Source organism: Amblyomma americanum, chromosome 11 (assembly GCF_052857255.1).
Source record: "Amblyomma americanum isolate KBUSLIRL-KWMA chromosome 11, ASM5285725v1, whole genome shotgun sequence".
NCBI classification, from domain to species: Eukaryota; Metazoa; Arthropoda; class Arachnida; order Ixodida; family Ixodidae; genus Amblyomma; species Amblyomma americanum.
Window position 1 is genome coordinate 23,595,378 of NC_135507.1, and position 20,197 is coordinate 23,615,574.

The 20,197-nt window shown below is 49.7% G+C and overlaps 1 protein-coding gene and 1 pseudogene across 1 annotated transcript in view; both read left to right on the top strand.

Moving 5' to 3' along the window:
- Nucleotides 1-10,672, top strand: part of LOC144110425 (uncharacterized) — a 28,070-nt gene extending 17,398 nt beyond the window's left edge. The window contains exons 2-6 of the mRNA XM_077643308.1: nucleotides 2,660-2,862; nucleotides 5,251-5,355; nucleotides 6,760-7,071; nucleotides 7,628-8,214; nucleotides 8,816-10,672. Coding sequence (XP_077499434.1) covers nucleotides 5,269-5,355; nucleotides 6,760-7,071; nucleotides 7,628-8,214; nucleotides 8,816-10,592 — 2,763 coding nt within the window. The 5' untranslated portion in view covers nucleotides 2,660-2,862; nucleotides 5,251-5,268 and the 3' untranslated portion in view covers nucleotides 10,593-10,672. The remainder of the gene's footprint in view (nucleotides 1-2,659; nucleotides 2,863-5,250; nucleotides 5,356-6,759; nucleotides 7,072-7,627; nucleotides 8,215-8,815) is intronic.
- A 4,610-nt stretch (nucleotides 10,673-15,282) lies between these two features.
- Nucleotides 15,283-16,473, top strand: LOC144110250 (iripin-2 pseudogene; annotated as a pseudogene).
- The last annotated feature ends 3,724 nt before the right edge of the window (nucleotides 16,474-20,197 follow it).

Sequence of the window (20,197 nt, forward strand, 5' to 3'; positions counted from 1 at the left end):
ATTTTGCCAGCGGGGCATAAATGATGGCGGGATACCAGAGTAAAAGCCGTCGCTCCTCAGCACTGTATACAGAAAGGAGTAATAAAGGGAGTAAACTCCCCTCTACCGCACTGGCTTTTTATAAAAAGAGAGTGCGCTAGAGGACAGCTTACTCCCTTTCTATTCACATATGGGAGTATTACTGTTTAGTGTGTGGCAGAAGCACGGTGGTTTGGTGTTAGCACAGTGATATTCGAAATGCGTCACATACACAACTACAGGGGGAAAAAATGGAGTGAAGGAAAGGAACTTTCGGATTCACAATAATCGGCGCACAAACGCCAGCACAGGGACAAAAATCGGGAAGGGTCACGTTCGGGGGAGGGGGGGGGCAGTTGCAGTTGTAGCCCATATAAAGGCTGACCTTGTGCTTGGGTTCTTTGATTCCGATTGTGCCAGATTTGAAACAAAAAAAAATAGCGACGGTTTAGCATGAGTAAGCAAGGAGTGTCGTGCAATAGCACTAGTTACAGTGGGCACTCAAGATCCTTACGTATTAAATACGTTTGACCTAATAGCCACAAAGGCCTTTACCCGGAAGGCATTCACGACGAAGGCCTTCACGCTAAATATATTTGACCTAAATCTTTTTACCACAAATTCCTTTTACCTAAGGGCCTTTACCCTGAAGGCCTTCGCCAAGGTGTACCCTTCACCGAGGTCTTCACCCCGGTAAAGGCCTGTCATGTGTACACACCTGACAGGTTGCCCACAACCCAGTGGGCCGCCTGCCACAGAGCAGGCTTGAGGCCCGAAATCGTAAAATGCGTCTAGTAGTGATACTGCACCGAAATACGATTGTCGCCTTGGGTGCTTCGAGGCCTACCACTTCGCCCTCTCCCAAAAGCCTTTTAAGCGTACCTTTCAAGTGGTCGCTTGTTGTGCCTTGAGGTCCACGCCAGCCCAACGGTTTGTTCTCTGCTTGCGGCTGCTGCTTCGTCTTAGTCCCACGGCGGTTAGTTGGAGGCTCCTCAAAGCTGTCGGTCACAGCATCCGCGATGCACGTCTGAAATGGCTCGTGCGTTCTTCTTTTTCAGACCTTTTTTTTTGTCTATCCTCGCGGCAATTCATGCTTCGTTTACTGTCGTCGTCTCTTTCCGACGCTGTTTCGTACTGAATTTTTAATGCCATAGCATTAGAAGCGTCATCGGGAGGAAAATTCGATGTCACATAACTTCCAGGTGACAGGTGGCGTCCCCAGAAAAGGTGGCGTCATTTTAAAATTAAACATATTTCTAAATCTAGGTTACGGCGTAGTTATAACATTCGGCGAGAGCCGTCATGTCCCTCCATTTTCACCCACGGGTGTGTACAACTAAACGACATTGTGCCATGCATGGTGCCGTGGCGCTCCTTAGCCAAGCGGGTCTTGTGCCATTAAGATTCATCATCATCATTGTAGTGTTGGGGCTTGGGTCGCCCGGAGTAAGATGACAGCCGGACGCAGTTGTTGTTGCCTTAGGGACATGGCACATACCCACAACGGGGAATTGGGGATGCAGTCGATGTGGTGGTACTCCGATGAAGACCCTTTATTCACCATGATGTCATCTTTTATAGGCTTGGGTCGAGTGCCGTGACCACAAACCGATCTCAAGTGCACATACAAGACAAGACAATCCAGAACTCGGAACCGGAACTGACACAATACTACAATGCCTTTACCCGCCACTCCCTTCAAACTTGTGACGCTGATGACGCCGTCGAGACTGTTATGGACACCTAGATCGCTGACCAATATCCCTCAAGAGAAAAGCGTACAACAGCTGTATCTTACCAGTACTCACCTACGGGGCAGAAACGTGGAGGCTAACGAAATAGGTTCAGCTTAAGTTAAGGACAACACAGCGAGCCATGGAAATAAAAATGTTAGGTGTAACGTTAAGAGACCGGATGCGGGCAGGGTGGGTACGTGAGGGAACAAACGCGTGTCAGTGACATCCTGGTCGAAATCGAGAGGAGGAAATGGGCTTGGGCAGTGCATGTAATGCGAAGGCATGATAACCGCTGGTCCTTAAGGGTAACGGAGTGAATTGCAAGAGAAGGCAAGCGTAGCAGGAGGCGGCAGAAGGTTAGGTGGGCGGACGAGATTAGGAAGTTTACAGGCATACGGTGGGCGCAGCTGGAAAATGACAGGGTTAATTGGAAAGACATGGGAAAGGCCTTTGCCCTGCAGTGGGTGTCGTCAGGCTGATGATGATGATGGTGATCGCTGACCGGGAGTAGATGGCGGTTTGGTCTATCCTCAGAGATCTGCATACAGAGTACTTGCACCTGCTGTAGCGTTCTCAAGGAAGTGGTCAGTAGTAGTTGTTACTGACCTCTTCCTGGCAGGTAAAAAATGCATATACATATATGTCACTTCGTCCTTGAGTTTCCAGGTTATATTGAGATTCTAAGACTGTAAGCGTCCCGCATACAAATGGAGATCTGACCCTCTCTGCTCTTGATCTGCCAATCTACGTTGTCATTTCCCTACGTTGTCCGTACGTTATTGTCAGCTGTCAGTTCTCTTGCCATAGCTGGCGATGCTGTCTTCGACTTTATTTCAAAACTTTTCACCATGCCTCGAGAACATTCAGAGCAAATGTAGTACAAGCAGCAATTCTTTTCAACTCAGCAGACGGACACGATGTCGGCAACGTGCTTACCGGATAAAGTACAACCATATAGACGACGACGAGGACTAGACAAGGGGGCCGGACGCTTCAAGGGGCCGGTCGCCACCAGCTCGGCGTGGTCGACGCCAGGAGGCCTGGCCTGGCCGCCGCCACGACGATGCGGCGTCGCAGACACGTCGCACCACGCAGCATGGTCAGACAGGTATGTACAGTAGAAGGGAAAACTGGGCAAGTGAAGGTTTAGCACAATGAACATTGCTAAAGGACCTGGCCGAGGAAAGAAACAGATGCATGAAGCAATGGTTGTCAACTGTTTCTGTTCTGAAAAAATCGTATTTATGTAGCCATGCTCAGTGTGTGCCTGCGGCCGAGCACGAGGGAGCTGCAACACGGCATTCGTGCAGACGACGTCAACCTACTTGAGGAGAGGAGTGCGCCGAGTACTTGACCGTCTGTTGTGGCCCATTGGCCCAGCCCAGAAAAATCTTGAAACGCTGTTAGTTCGCACGGCTGCCAACAAGTGCCGCATGGTGCTGCACTCTCAAAATCGCCGCGGGAATTTCGAATGTTTGGTACATTGTAGAGTATATAAGGCTGTTGGAAATAGTTTGTAAGCTCAGGAAGCATTTTATATGTTAGACTTTTCAGCATGGATGAACAGTCGGCCATCATAATCACTATGTTTGTGCAGAATCTATCGCGACTGACTAGCTTTCTCAAAATTACAAGTTTAAGATATCTCCATTGAATTACACGGTGTTCTGGACTGGCGGCCGAAAGGTGTCGCTTTTCCCGTATACCACGTGTACGAAAAATATGTAATGAATAAAGCTAGTAGGAAAGCAGCTGTCATGAAAAATAGGGCACTGTGGAATTACAATAGGTACGAAGTGGTAAGAGGGATCTGGAAAGGGGTGATGGTCCCTTGCCTGACTTTCGGTAATGCGGTCCTGCGCATGAGACCAGATGTTCAAGCAAGGTTAGAAATTAAACAACGGGGAGTAGGGAGGTTAGCTTTGGGAGCACATGGCAATACAAAAAATCAGGGGGTACAGGGTGACATGGGATGGGCGTCTTTCGAGTGCAGAGAGGCTAGCAGTAAGATAGCATTTGAGGAACGATTGAGAAAAATGGAGGAAAAGCGGTGGGCTAGGAAAGTTTTCAGATACCTGTATATAAAGAATGTTGACACGAAATGGAGAAAGCGAACTAGAAAATTGACAAGCAAATATCTGGACAGCAGTAAGGGGGCAAATCAGCAATTATCGGTTAAGAAAAAGGTTAAAGAAACAGAGAGAGCTCTGTGGAAAACAGGGATGCTGACGAAATCGGCACTGGGAACATACCGGACCTTTAAACAGGAAATTGTCAAAGAAAATATCTATGATAATGATAGGGGAAGCTCTTTGTTATTTGAGGCCAGGACTGGAGTTTTGCGGACTAAGACATATAGAGCCAGATACCACGAGATAGACACGTTGTGCGTTGCGTGCGGAGAGAGGAGGAAACGGCTGGACGCTTGATACTTTTCTGTAAAGGGCTTCACCCTACAGTGGAAAGCAGCGGGGCTGATTTACCCATAGCATCGGGGTTTAAGGACAGTGAAGGGAAAGTAGATTTTAAGCGGGTAGAAGTAACCAAGCGAAGGTTATGCGATTGGTGGCTGAAAGCAAGACAGGAGTAAAATTTCACAAGACATGGCTAGTTTGCTTGAGCCACCGCCCGATTTAAAGGGTTCAGCCGTATTCATCCATCCATCCACGTGCCTGCTACGGTCGGCACGTGAAGACTTCACAAAGACTACCCTTGTCTCGTGACGTCAATCCCCCCTAACCATTGCGCAGTCTTCGGCCTGGTGACGTCACGTCCCTCCTGTTAATAGAATTTGTCCGCTGTGCCTGCCAGCCAATCACGATTTTCCTGGGCGACACCGGATGGTGCCGGCTTCTGCGCCATCGCATAGAAGAGAATGTGTGGAACAAAATAAAACATGGTATGCGGAAAGTATTGCTACTCAACCATCTAAAGTTTTTCTTTTTTAACTGTTGAGAAAAATAGCAGATATTCTCGACATTCAAAACGGCTTCTGTCGGAGTCGAGGACGTGTTTATCGAGGCCATCGCGACAGAGCTTACTTAGCCCATCCGCAATCATGCAAGAGATCTCGGAGCAGTGACGTAGTCGCGCATTGCTCCGTACAGGCACTGTTGGCGCAACAGTCGTCTGCAATGCGCACTGACGTCCATTGTACCTTGTGGCCACTCCTGTGTGCTGTTCAACAAGGATTCAGCTTCATCGAGTAACAGTGCACGTCAAGCGGCCCACTCTCGAAGGTCGTGGAATGCGCGGAACGAACCAAATGTGCGTGGAAAACACGAACTCGTGCACACGCGCATATCGATCCTTTTCTCTGGACTGCTGCAAACCGGTTCCGCTACCGCTTTACACAACAGTCCAGCAAGCAATATGGCGACGACCAGAGAGCGCTTATTGCAAAGATCGATAGTCTGCGTCCATATTCGCGCAGTTTAAACACGAACAAACCAGCCCGAGAAGTTTTATTGAAGCTTACTTGGCGCCCTTGTTCCAGGTCTAACTGGGGCTGGTCATGATGGCGGCACGGTGCAGGCTGGCGAACATCTTGCTCCCTTTGGCGGGCTTGTTTGCGTGCGTGCTGCGAGCAAGCGCCGACCCGGTGAGTCTTGTTCCGTTCGCCCGAGCGGTCGAGCATGTTACTTATTATTCACTGCCTGCGCGTTCGCGCGTGAATTGTTCAATGCTGTCTTTATAGGCGTGCACAATCTGCTCGAATAATAACTCTCGCAAAGGCTATAAGTTGCAACACTGCACCTTCGCTTCTCAACAGAGTGTATCACATGCAGAACCCCTTCTGGCGAGTCGAACTCGGAGGTGTAATCATTCAGACATAATTTCATTAGTGCGTGAGCAATTTGTCTCTCTTCTGTACTTCCTAATGTTATGACAATTAGCACTTGTACAGGTATGGTAATGACAGTTGGTGCTCATACCGCGCCAGACTCTGAGAGTTATCGCTTGGCGTTCTCAATGTTTATCTCCGAACGTTTTTGGAGAACACCGTACGCTTATCCTTGTGGTGATGCGAACTTCAGCGACAGTTTCGACGGTAAAGAACGGTGACACTGCACTCTAACTCTGGGTACGACGGCTCTAGGATGCCTGCTGCGTTTGTGGAGGTATACAGTCGTATTAACGCCGAGGTTAAGTTCTTGAATATTTTGTGACGCCACGTGTGACGTCATGATTTTTAAACAAATCAGGCATTGGTAGTCTGGCCAGTCGGCGTAGCGCGTTGCCGCGGCATCAGCAATAACATCAGTCCATCCTGAAAAATTGGCGTGACATGTTGCTGTGATGCCATGCGTGACGTCACTCCCATATCATCAAGGCGGAAGAATATTCCCGAGGGTATCGAACCTGGCCCTCTGCCCAAATGAGCGGCCGGAGGATCCACTGACCACCTACAATGCTATCGCAAATATATATAGGGAAAACAGACTACTTTACCCACGCCCACACCCTGATCTTACGAGAGCACAAGCCACGGCTCTTAGAAGAAGAGCTCAGACAAAGGCGAAAATTCCTACGTGCCTTTAATTACTGGCTCTAAATACAACAGGCGAGGTGAATCCTATTTGCCAAATTTGTGACAAAACACTTACAGCAGATGATGACCACATTCTATGGGGATGCGAGGGAAATCCTCTCCGCATAAAGCTCCTGTCATATCCCGCAGCTGACAGCTGGAAAAACATTCCAAGAAATGACGACAAAGAAGTACAAGCGAGTATTGTAGACTGGATCCTCGAGGTCGCACACCCCCTTCCTCCCCTCATGGAGGCCACCTGTGACGACAGTTGCCTAGCTACCACAACAAAAGGCATCACAAACTTTACTCCTCCAAATCACCAATCATCGTGACGCGTGTGGTGTGTTACGCCAACGTCATGTACGCTGCAGAGATAGGACGAGTGGCCGTAACAGCTCTCGCTGTAACACTTTTTCAAACTCACCATATGCTTTCCAACTCACACATGTCGCGCGTCTCCTCCCTCGCCAGCACCGCGTGGTCAAGAAAGACCTGCGCATCGACCTGTCTATTCCGTCCTTGGGCGTGGTCCTCTCCCAGAGGCTTAACCGCAAGGCTGCGCAGCAGGACAAGCGGTCGCCTTGGCAGTACGACAGCACTGTGCTGGACGATAAGCAGGAAGGCGATGCCACCGACCAACAGGACTCGACGGGGACCGGTTCCTATGATAACGGTGGCGGTGTCAAGGCCTGGACTCACCGGGGACGCTTTGGCGAGGACATGACCTCCAGAACCGGGACTGTCACTTTCCCCTCCGAGCATGACCACGCAATTGTTGGCCCGGTCAGCAGGCTCGTCATTTCTGTTGCTTCAGACGTCATTTGCGGGTAGTATCTGTGGCGCGCTTAAATATGAACCGCTGAGATCCTTTGAACCAGGGCGCAGCTATAGCCCTTTCTTAACCACCTGCAACTTACATCCACATGGTACGCCGCATTGCTGTAACTTGAGCAGATATGTGAGCAGAGAAAGCCAGGGACGCTGAAACTCTCGTTCGGGAGGCGGCAATCTTTCTTATTGGCGGTGCCCCGAATTTCTCGATAAGCCCCTAACGGGCACTTTCTTTCTTTAAATATGGTACCAAAACGTTCACTAAGTACTGCGGTGCCATCTGCCGGCAAACCAAGAAAATTCTTTGGATGATACTTATACTCGCCTTAAACCGGACACAGAGTGCCAGAAATCACAGCTTAGTTATGACGAGCGTGGCTCGTCCAAGTCCGCTAGGGGGTTAATCTTAGGAGTGCTGCGCACGATGAAATTATCTACAGCCAATCGACCATTCAGTCGATACGCTTACCTAACTGTCCTCAATTTAGGAGGTTTTTTTACCGTGCAGGACAGGCGAGAGCAGGTGGTCCTGCGGCGCTGGCAGAACCTCATGGAACCGCGCGAGACACCACCAGCCGATCTGGTTATGGATTCTACGCGATCTCCGGCGAAGCTGAAGCGAAGCAACATTGACACGGCCCCCTTTCGCTCAGCGGCACAACAAGGCGACTCAAAATTGCGCACCACCACCGCCGAGCCCTTCGTCAGCATCACAAGCAGGGCTTGCAACTGCACCGAACTTCTGGCGAACGAAACCTTTAGCACGGTGGTGTTCCTGGTGCCGCATTCCCGTGGGACAGCTGGGGAAGCCGACAGAAACGGGAGTCTGATCATGGAGGTCGTTCGGGCATCGCTGTCAAAATCTGTGCAAGTGGAAAGGATATATGAGAAGGGTTGCCGCTGCGGCCGTAATGACACCACCTTTTGCTCACCGTCGACTTCAACTGTAGCTACGAAAACGAACACGCCTGTTTTGTGCACCCGGAATGACAGCTCGGGCTTGAAGGCGATACCGGCTGCGGTGGACGTCACAAGGCTACCAAAGACCACGTGGGCTGAAAAAGTTATGCCGACTGCGACTTTTGCTGAAGCCAGGTTTGTCGTTATTCAAAAGACGTAGGTTTCTGTTCATTCCATTTATCTCTATTACTTAAGGAACACGTAGGCGTTACATGGGTTGGAGGAAAATTCGTTCCTGCGTGGTTCATAATAGGACGCAAAGAACGAAACATGCAACACTGGATGCAATGCGGCTTCGTGCGTAATTTGCACATGGACGAACGTCACTGTTTCTTCACTATAGTGAAGCTGGTATAGTCAAGCTGTGTTCATGAAAAAAACGCTTAGAAACACTGCGACATGGAAGTCCAAGGGCTAAAGTGCTTGTACTTTCATCAATAGCCCGTTGAATTTCCAGACGGCGCGCGCTTGGACGCCCAGAAAATTTCTGAATACGGCTTTATGCCGGTCTGCCGCAACTGATGACCAGAACAGTGTTCCACCGAACGGTTCAACAAACGGGTCACTCAGCGAAACTACTGTCAGCGCACTCTCAATGTCTTTTAGTGCTTAGCGTATTGCGCTCAAATTAAGTTTCCAATTATGTAGATTTTGGACATGCGTTAAAGGATCCAGTGCATACGATACGAGAAAGAACACTGTAATATGTGATGTTCTGCGCCTTATCTCCGCGCAGGGTACGTCTGCCCGAAGGCCGCCTTCAAACAACGGTGGTCAATGCAACAGGGCGACCAGCAGGAACCAAATGTCCCGTCCGTGTGTTCGTCAAACTTCCGGGCGAAGAACTTCCGGCGCGCGCCAAGGACTGCCGGAAGCTGTGGCTTCCGGAAATTGTCCACAAGGAGGAGACGTTCTGGGAGTGCGAGGACTATGGGTCTACCGACTGCGGATACCGCGCGCCGGCCGGTAGCACCCGCCATACCTTGTTAGCTCGAGAGACGGGCAGCTTTCCATCAGAGAACATCACTCACGTCGCACCTTACGCCTGGTTTGAAACCATGCGAAGAACAAACTCGACCAGGAGCACAACCGAAACTAGCGAAGCGGCCGTCAGAAGACGGACGACTTTCTTAACGCCGCTGGCAAAGTGCGGGAACGCAGACGACACCTCGCCGAGTGCGCCAGATGTAAGGGCGCCCAAGCCCACGGAGTGCGTCCAGGGTTCATCGAACGACAGCTGGCACTTGAGTCTGCTCATAGCGTTCCACCCATTCGGCAACGACTCTAGGATGGCAAACGCGACGATAATCACCAAGACGATCGCCGCTGAGAGCCTGACACCCCATTACACAAACGTCGCAACGAAATCCAGTCGGACAACACCAGAGACGAGCACAAGGAATCCAGTCGCGTCGTCCTTGCGCAAGTACGGCACCACTACCACGCACACTACTCCAACTCAATACACTACCGTTAGCATTGCGAAAATGACGTCGTTGAGCGCTGCTGGGTTGCCACCTTCGTGGTCCATACGATGCCCGCAGTACGGTGCACAGCGAGGGGCCAACAACTCACTGCCTTTCATACTCATGTGCGCCGCAGCGGCGTTGGCAGCGCCATCTGTCGCATGCAACGGCAGCAGCTGCGATGTAAAGAAGCGCGTCGCCGAGCCTGTGACCAACGAGGTACGACACCAAAGGAGCACGCACTACCACTTGCACGACGACTACGACTTCGTCTGGACGCGCGCCCCGCTCACATCTACGACGGTACGCCGGTCGTTTCAGTACCGCGCTCGTAATGGCACCGCCTTCCCGTACCCTTTTCGCGATTCCCACTTCGGTGGCCGAGGTAGTACCGCCGCCAGAAAAGGCAGCAGCTTGGAACGCAAGCCGGCCATCTTTCACGAAGCAGCGCCTTCGAAGCCAGAGGACGTCAAAAATAAGGCGCGCAAGATGGCTACTACGGAGTCGACGACGTACCTCGAAATCATCTTGGGCGTGGCGGGCCCGGGCGCCTCTCGACAGCGTGAACGTGTGGAGGATGGCGACAACGAAGCGGCTCGCCCAGACGTCGAGCGACGGCAGGGCTCTAAGAAGCAGGCCCGCTCCTTCGTTGGTCCCGCAGGACAGCAAGGCGAAGCCGATCACCAAGCGAGTCGTCCGCCAGGCAAGGGTGCGGCGATCAGACAAAGGGACGCCGGACGAGACGTCTTGTCGCCGATGAACATTGACGTCTTCAAGTCCAGTATTAACGTGAAGGCAGTGGAGGTCGACAAGACCCGTAGTTCGAAGTGTAAAGATGCGCGGTGTGCCGCGAATAGCGGGAAGAAACCTTTGTTGGAGCAAATTGTGGTCCGTCACGTCAACCCGCCCTCTGGGGAAGGCGAGTACGAGTACTACTACGTGTACGACGAGCCGCCGAGTGTACGGAACATGATTGCACCTGCGCAGAATGAAGGGCTGAATAAGAAAACGGAAAGTGGGCTACGAAAGTCAGCGTTTCGGCGATAGTATGATACACGGTAATAAAACCATGTCGCATTCATCAACTCCAAGCTTCTTGCGCCGTACATATGCCCAAACTTTCCTGGACAAACGCATTTTTGAACGGGAAAGATTTTGTGACCGCAATTTTTTTTATATATATTAAGATTTCACTATAACAACCAATATTATCCGCAGATCTCCCGTCGACAGGCGTGCATTTTTTTTTGCTATTAGCGTTCTTGCTATCGTCAAAGGCGTTCCCCACTGGTTTTCTCTCGTAGTCTTAACTGCCGGATGCGAGTGACGGAAAAAAAATTTAAAGATTCAAGAATTGTGCACATAAAAAGTTCCCCGACACTGCTCACCCTTCCAAAGGATAGCGACACCTGAGGAGCTACAGTAGCAAGAATTGAGTGCTGTGTAAACACACCGCGTCTTTCACCTAATATGTTCTGCAATTTTAAAAATTGAGTAGAAGAGAGCTTTTTTCGGCATATCATTGGCAGTGGTTCAGCGCATCAGAATACAGCTAAAGGCGTGCTAAGTAGGCTGGTTGACTGCTACTCTTAGTCTGCTTATTTATTGACAGTCGTTGGCTGTCGTAGTGGCTCACTGGTTATGGCGCTCGACTGATGGCCCGAAAGATGCGGGTTTGACCCCGACCGCAGCGGCCGAATTTTGACGGAGGAAAATTCTAGAGGTGCATGAACTGTGCGAATCAGTGTACGTTACAGAACTCTTCCGGGTGCGTGAAATCCGGTGAAAATTTTTTTTTTCTTTTTTGAGAACGAGTTGCGCAGAGATAAAGGACAACCTCAGGAAAGATGATTTATTTTTCAGCCAAAATCTGACCCCAGTAAACGGGTGAAGGCTGTATACCAGAAATTGCAGCGGAGTTTTTTTCTTTTTTTTTGGGGGGGGGGGGGGGGAGGCACAATTGCATATTTTTGCTGAACTTAAGATTGCATATACAGAGATCCAGAGCAGAGAAAAAGCGGAAAGATGGGATTCCTGGCAACACAAAATACATATGTCCGCCAGCCAACCTTTGGACATGGGGACATGTCTTCTACCGCTTGCCGAAACGTTGGCTGGCAGGCTGAGCCTCCTCTCGACCCTTATTAGTTCGGCTATGTATAAATCGGAACAATTACTCTTCTCCGTATCTATATAATATTTTGTTGTTGGCTTATCTTCCTTTCTTGTGTTTTACCCTGACCCCTTTGCAGTGTGGGTAAAGCCCTGGGGATTTATAAATGAATGATTAAACAAACAAATAAATTTATAATTATATATCGCACTCCGTTGCCGCACTTGGTCAGCTCATTACTGGAATCTCGCACGAGGCGAGAAAGTCAAAGCGTCGGGTGCAAGGCATTGCGGCCGTTCTAATGAAGCTGTTCCATGGAGTTTAGCTCTACTCACGGTTTACAGGCGCAAAAAAAGACGAAGATAAGAAAACGACAACACGACACAAGCGCTCACTCGCAACTGAACGGTTATTGGGAAAAACAGCAATATCTACACAAAAAGACGAATAAACAAAGATGTAAGAGTCAAAGGTTCAATGACACCGCACCGGGAATCTTAATCAGGAATGGATTACACGCGCATCAACAAGAGATCTAAAGCAATGCAGTGAACATCGGGATGAAAGAAGAAATGCACGAGACAAAATCAAGTGTCAGCAAGCTTTCTTTTTTCGCGCTGTCATCCCGTATATTCATAGAACTTTACATTGGCTGAAAAAAGTAAATGGACGCTGTTATGTTGATGTCGTCCTCTCCGCCCCTGCCAAGCATCCAGCCTGTGCGTGGCAGTGCAAAAACGGGCGGACCCAACACCCTGTCCCGTTAGTAAAGCTTGGGGCACAAAGCACGTCAGGAAATATGTTGAATGCTGTAAAAATGTAGTGAACAAAATTTTGACGACAATGTGGGCACGCTTTCATCCGCCAAACCTGCCGCTGCTTAAACATACGCTTATGGAGCATAAGAATTCCTTGAACCAAGACAGCTCTAACCTGTCTTATACAAAGAGAATTTGTTTGCACACCAGAGAATATTTAGACACGAATAGTACATAAGGTGATCTCGTAACCACAGGAGCAAAAAAAATGGTCAAAGCCGTCACCAATTTGAACAGAAAGAAACAGGTACCGAACAGGCCAAAAATCTGTGTAGAGTAAATACTATAGCACAGACTTTCCAAATCCAACATACATCTGAGTACGCGGTGGTTAGGCAAAGGATAAGGGTGGAGGGAGGGGCAAGGGCGGGGGAAAGTTACCATCTGCGTACTACACTTGTTGCCATATATAGGCATAAATAGGTAAGGGGATGGTGCCCGTTACCACGACAAACTCAGGGCATACGCATCGAATATTATATCTAGTACTGCATGGGTGGGAGCGCGACTCTGTTCCCATGTACGGAAATAAACTGGGTCTACCAGCGGCGCAAGAACAGCGCTTCGCCGCATACTGTCAGCTCTTCTTCTAGGAATTCCCACGCAATGAGGCGGACGCTCTTCAAGAGCGGAAACATGGCGCGTTGTCGTCTTCCGCGCACTTCGGCCCAGTTACGTCGCTTCCAAAGCACGTACGTCACTACAGTGATCACGAGGCGCTCAAAGATTGAGCGCCTTCGCGAGTTGCGCTGGCGCACCCTAAACATCCTGTAGATCAGGAGCCACAAAGTACGCGTGCTACGACGCAGTCTTCGAGGGCGTGCCGCTGTGTCTCAACAGCGCCGCAATTGGTGCAGCGCGCATTTGGTACGACGCCCCATCTTGCGAGACGCTCAATCGTCGGCAGTACTTGCCAAAGGCAACCCCATTAGATGTCTTGTACTTCTTTTGGCAACGGGCTCGAAACGAAAGACTGCCACTTACTAGAAGATGTTTTTTCTATACCTGGTCAGCACTGAGCTCTAAAACAGCCACCGCTGCACTAACACGTGCCACTGGTGTTTCGCGTTTATCCGCGTCCGGAAACTGGCGGAGCCAGAAACGGAAAAAGTCAGTTTCCACTTTGTAAAAGGACATAGGTTGCTCTGCCAGAGGTCCCGTGTGCCGCTGCGTTAGGAAGAGGCGACTCCCGGTACCCAACCAATACAGGACTAGTGATCGACCCCTGTACGCCTGGGCCGCCAGCAGGTCAAAAACTGCTTTGGTGGCGAAAGCTCGCGCTGTTGCCTGCCAGGAGGGTAGGTTCAAACAACGTTGGTTCAAACCTCCTCTGTCGCGTTCCGCGGACAAAACATGTCGTGATACTGAGGCCGGCTTTGTGTTCCACAGTACCTGGCCTGCGAGCGAGTTCAGCCTCCCTACCACGCGACGAGGCATCGGAGCAATACGCGCAACGAAACAAGCGTACGCAGCTGCGAAATAACAGTGTTTCGGCACTCAAAGAAAGTTCGAGGTGTGCAATCGAGTCTGTGACCCGTTGCGCTCGAGTGATGGCATCGTCCCACGATTTTGGCGACACACCTGCTGACTTAAACACGATGCCTAGCACTCGCACGCCATCGACGAACTGGACTCCCCCAGGCAACGATTCCTGAAACGTGCCAAAGCTCAGTGCTTGGCTCTTCGCGGTGTTCAACTGAATGTGACCGGCTGGAAAACGCAAGCAATGTGCCCCAAAATTTGATAACACCACTGTTCTTTTTACGCACTATAATCAACCCACACACGAGCTATAGGAAGCGTATCACATCGCGAAATCAGTGGACACGTGCATTAGCACCCCTTCAGCCATGAAATAGCTTTCCATGATGACACTCTCGTGCATTTCTTCTTCCGTGCTGATGTTCACTGCATTGCTATAGATCTCTTGTTGATGCGCGGGCAATCCGTTCCTGGTTAAGATTCCTGGTGCGGCGTTATTAAACCTTTGTCTCTTGCTTCTTTGTTTTTTAGCCTTTTTTGTGTACATATTGCTGCTTTTTCCCATTAAATGTTCAGTTCCGAGTGAGTGCTAGTGTCGTGTTGTCTCTTCTCTCCGTCTTCGTCTTTTCTTGCGAAAGTTAACCATGAATACGTACCAACGAGCCCAGCTTCTTACCTTAAATTTAGCTCTACATCCAGGGCGCCTATCTGTCTCACAAAGCACAAGCATGGATCCGATTCTCGATACAGGCTTCTGAGAAGTAATCAGTTCCCAGGAATACGAGCCGGGTTGTCAAGTCAAGATTAGTCAAAACTTGCAGGGAAGGAGACCTGGCTAATCTGTCTACGCAGAGTGCCACCATCCATCTGCCAAGGTAGATGGACGCCAAGGTAGAAATCCGCCTTGCATCTGCCTCCAGGGCAGACCCTTGTGCCCTTGGTGACGTCATCAAATAATCCAAGGCACTGTCACTAGACAGATGGCGACAGAGCATTCTTTCCCACATTGGAAATTCCGGGAAGCACGTGCAGCCTAGCCATTCGCCGGCGTTGTGGACTTCCCAGATACGATCGATTATCAGACAAAAGTCCACCGCACACTTTTTGCTGGTCGTCTTGCTGCGATGAATCATGTGCGTGGCTTTTGGCTCGTGCTTCAAAGCCGCGCCAATCAGAACAGCGGAGTTTGACCAGGGGAAAAATCGAGAGCGCCTATTGGTGGCCGCAGAGAAAGGGGGAAAAAGCAAAAAAGAAAACCAGGGCCATCAGTAGATATAAAAAGAAGCGCCTGCATGCGACCTACAGTCCTCTGAAAACTTCCACGATGCTCGCCAAGTACGTTCTTCTTGCGCTGATTGCGCTAGTCTCCTCAGAGACCGACGATGCGCTGCTCGCCAAAGCTCACAACCACTTCGCAGTGAACCTGCTCAAGCGCTTGGCGACGGAGAATCCTTCTTCCAACGTATGCTTCTCGCCAACTAGCATCGCCGCTGCATTCGGCATGGCTTACGCCGGCGCCGGTGGAAGCTCGGAAGCCCAGCTGGCATCGGTGCTGGGACAGACGGAGGTCGGCCTCACGGATAAGTCCAGGGTCCTCAAGGTGTACAAGCGCCTGCTCGAGCTGACATCCTCACCGAACGTCACGCTGGAAGTGGCCAACATGGTCCTGGCGCAGGAAAACCTCCAGGTCACCGAAAGCTACAGGCAGCAACTGCACGACGTGTTCGACGCCGAGCTGAGGTCCGTGGACTTCGCCGCCGATGCTCCCAGGGTCGCCGCTGAGGTCAACGCCTGGGTACGAGAGAAGACGCGAGGAAAGATCGACGGCATCCTGCCCGAGAATCAGGATCTGGACATGGTTCTCTTCATCGTCAGCGCCGTCTACTTCAAGGGGACCTGGGTGACAAGGTTCGACCCGGCGGAAACACAGAACAAGCCGTTCTTCAACCTGGGTACCACTGAGGTCAGTAAGCCGGCAATGCAACTCACGAGCTGCTTCCCATACACTCGTCTCGACGCGCTCAACGCGGCTGCCGTGGAGATTCCGTATTCTGGAGACAGGTTCGGCATGGTGGTCCTGCTTCCGGACTCCCCGACGGAGCTCGCAACACTCAGGGACGGTCTGTCGCTAGCGGTTCTCGAAGACGTCGGTACCCAACTCAGCCCCGGACTGGTAGCTCTCAGGCTGCCCAAGTTCGACATGAGCCTTCGCTACGACCTGGTGCCCACCATGCGAGCCCTCGGACTGAACGTAGTCTTCGGCGATGGGGCCAACTTTAGCGGAATCAGCGCAAGTACGACGACCCTCATCTCGGACGCCGTCCACAAAGCTGCAGTGGAGGTCAATGAAGAAGGAACCGTCGCGGCCGCGGTGACCGGGCTCTGGTCCATCGCCCACCCGTCTGTCGAACCTCCACCACCCGTCCAGTTCACCGTGAATCGTCCGTTCCTCTACTACATCAGATACCGAAGCACCAACCGCATTCTTTTCATCGGTGAAGTCCACAGTCTTTGAGATGGGAGCCATCGTCCTCCGCTGTCTGCACAAGAAGAATTTCAGCTGAATGAGCTGCTACCACGGCAGCCAATAGGCTAAAAGGTCCGGTTGAAATAAACTATCCATACTTTCGCTGCATTTGTGAGAGTTCGTTTCTATTCCTCGTCAGATCAGTTTTCATTCTGGTGTAAATAATGCTCTTGTTAAGAGGGGTACGCCAGCTGATCTTGAGCCTATTTCGTAAAAATCATTACTTTCCTCACAGAGAGACCTTTCTACATTTTTATTCAAACCACGTGGGTCCCGCAAAAACGTACCTCTAGACAGAGGTTGTTTAACGAAAGGCTGGGAAGTTAACCGAAATTATCGGATAGGATTCCAAGAAAATTGAGAAGATTAAGAAGTTTGAGGGCGTAATGTGGCAGCAGCTGGCACGAGACGGTTAATCGGAGAGATAAGGGAGACGCCATTGCCCAGCAAGTGATATCGATCGGCAGAGGTCTGCCGATATCCCTTGGAAGGGACACCCCATCCATGTCCGTTCGGGGCTTCGCTGGGATCTAACAGGGACACACTGAAACAGGAGTTCTGTTGCCTCTGCTGCGAGCGCTAGGCTGAATGATGATCACGTGAGCACCTGGCAACGGTTGTAAGTTCGAGTAACACGGCGAGTTGGTACATACTTAACCATAAAGAGAGCTGGGAAAAGAGCTGAGTAGCAACTGAAGGTTTATTGAAAATGAATACGTAGCATATACTCTCTTTCCAAACAAGAGCCCGCATGAGCTGTACCAAAAGCACTGATAAGCTGACAACTCAGTCATGGGGACCGAGATACAATAGTTCACAGTCATGAGCGATGACGGATGGGGTGCTTACACATGTGTCGCGGTTTTTGTGGATGTGAAATGCTTCGCTGATTTTTCTAGTTAGTTTGTCGTTGGGTATGTATAAGATCTTGGAATTGTTAAAAAGTGGAGGAAATGGTTCCTCATTATTAGGCTTGGTGTTACGATGACATTATTTGTAGTGCAGGGCTAGGTTTCAGGAAGTGGCCGCCTCCAAAGAACTGTCGTGCTCACGTATGCTGGTATTCAGACACCTTCCCTCTGGCCTATATGGCTCCTCCCGTACGTGAAGATAGCACTAAATACACCACACCTTTGGCAAAGGGACGAACTTAGTCATGATTTACTCGGCACGCTTTTTTTCCTCTTATTTGTTTTTCTTCTCTGGTTTTGCTATCCACCAGGGCGCAAATTTTGCCGAGCTTATTAGGTGCAGAAAAAAGTACATCAACCCCATATCTGCGGCCTACCTGCTTTAAACGGTGGGGCAACTGGTGAACGTAACACAAGACAGCAAATTTCCTTTTCTCTTTACTTGAAGTATACAGTCTGCCTTGCCATTTAACAATAGTAGCTTTAAGATAAAAAGAGAACAGTTCTTAAAAGGCTCCCACAGAGATTCCGCATCTCGAAATGAATTCCTCTTCATCGTTACCACCTTTTATACATTTGCTGACACACTGTAGAACGGTATCGTGCGGAAGAGAGTAAGATAAGTCGTGTACATCGATGCTAAACACGTTGCACAACCCCGGATTATGGCACTACAATTATCAAAGAACCTTCAAAGAATTAGACACTAGAAATGGATCGTCTATTGCCAAAGAAGACAGGTTCCTTGTAACAAAAAAAAAACTTCAAATCTCGTATTGCCAGGAGCGCTTTCCGTAACAATACAGCGAAATAGAATGCCGGGTTTTGGGGGTTTTTGCAGAAAAAAAATGTAATTCCAGACAGTCCTTTTCTGCAATCTTAGCCGAGGAGTAAAGGCGCTCTAAAGCCATTTCCTCCAGTAGGCGCAAGGCTTCACGCTTTTGTCAACTATTGTTGAATAGCAACGCAGACTGCATACTCAAAAATCGGGGGTAAGTATTGGGTCGAAAGTGGCTCCGGCACTCAGTAATATTTTTCTTAGTTGTGTAGATAAGGCTATCGAAAGTATTTTGGGCTCCCGAAGAAAACAGATCTTCAGGTATATAGATGATTATCTTGCTTTTGTTGGGAAAGGTGACTTCCAGGGTCAGATAGATGGCATTTTAAAGATATTTGAGGATTGGGGACAAGGCTTAAAATTCACATATGAAACACCGGCCAGGAATGTGCTGCAATTCCCACATATAAGATTGGTTTTACAGCCAGACCATGTGTGCTGGTCTTTCTTTCAGAGGTCAAAGAAACCCTTGCTCAGTTACCGTTGCATTCCAAGATAGTCAAATATGGTATAGCTGTTTCATGTTTAGGTTCTGCGATTAGCAAGTCATGTGTGCATGCTATCAGTCAGAGTTTTAATCAACAGGTTGAGGTCAGCAGGCTATTCCGATGATGCCATATTACTTGCATGCAGTAAGATAATTAAAAAGATCAAGTCATCTTGTAGGCACCAGATCCTTCAAGTAAAGAGAGAAAGAAATTTGCTGTCTTGCCCTACGTTCACCAGTTGCTCCACCGTTTAAAGCAGGTAGGCCGCAGATATGGCTTTGATGTACTTTTTTCTGCACCTATTAAGCTCGGCAAAATTTGCGCCCTGTTGGATAGAAAAACCAAGAAGAAAAACAAAAAAGCGTGCCAAGTAAATCATGGCGTGAAGTTCGTCCCTTGTGCCAAAGGTGTGGTGTTCTCATCACGTGCGGGAAGAGCCGTATAGTCCAGACGGGAAGGTGCCTGAATACCCGCCTACTTGAGCACAACACTTCTTTGGAGGCGGCCCCTTCCTCGAACCTAGCCCTGCACTACAAAAAATCTCGTCGTAACACCAAGCCTAATGATCCAATTCCTCTACTTTTTAACAATTCTAAGCTCTTGTACATGCACAAAGACAAACTAACTAGAAAAATCGGCGAAGTATTCCATATGCACAAAAACCGCGACACATGTGTAATCACTCCATCAGTCCGCGCTCATGTCTGTGAACTATTGTATCTCGGTCCCCATGACTGAAGTTGTCAGCTTAACAGTGCTGTTGGTGCAGCTTATGTTTGTAAAAAGAGTGTATGTTACGTGTTCCTTTTCAATAAACCTTCAGTTGCTACTCAGCCCTTCTCCCTGCGCGGTTTTTGTTCAGGTATGTACCAACTCGCCGTGTTACTCGAACTTCCAACCGTTGCCAGGTGCTCACGCGATCATCATTCAGGCTAACACTCGCAGAAGAGGCAACAGAACTCCCATTTCAGTGTGTCCCTTTTAGATCCCAGTGAACTCCCGCAGGGGTCCCTTCCAAGGAATATCGGCCGACCTTTGCAGATCGATATCATTTGCTGGGCAAAGGCGTCTCCCTTATCTCTCCGATTAACCCTGTCCCGTGCCAGCTGCTGCCGCCTTACACCCGCAAACTTCTTATTCTTAATTCTCTTGGAATCCCATCCGTTACTTTCCATTAAATTTCCAGGCGTTCGTTGGGAAACAACCTCAGTTAAACTTCTTGCCCTCCTTCTGATGGGATGACAGGTTGCTCGTCGCAAGCAACGGATGGTGACGGCACGCTGATCGATATACGGCGGTTAGAAGTACGAAGCGATTAGCGGTCTTCGTCCGCTCGTCTGGCGACACGTTGCCGATTGGGGCAGCAATTCCAACTTCTTGGAAAACAAACTGATTTATTCAAGACGGGATTGATAAAAGGCAGGAGAGCCAAAGGCTGTTAAAAACGGCCGAGCTTGAGACTCGGTGCGCTCGTC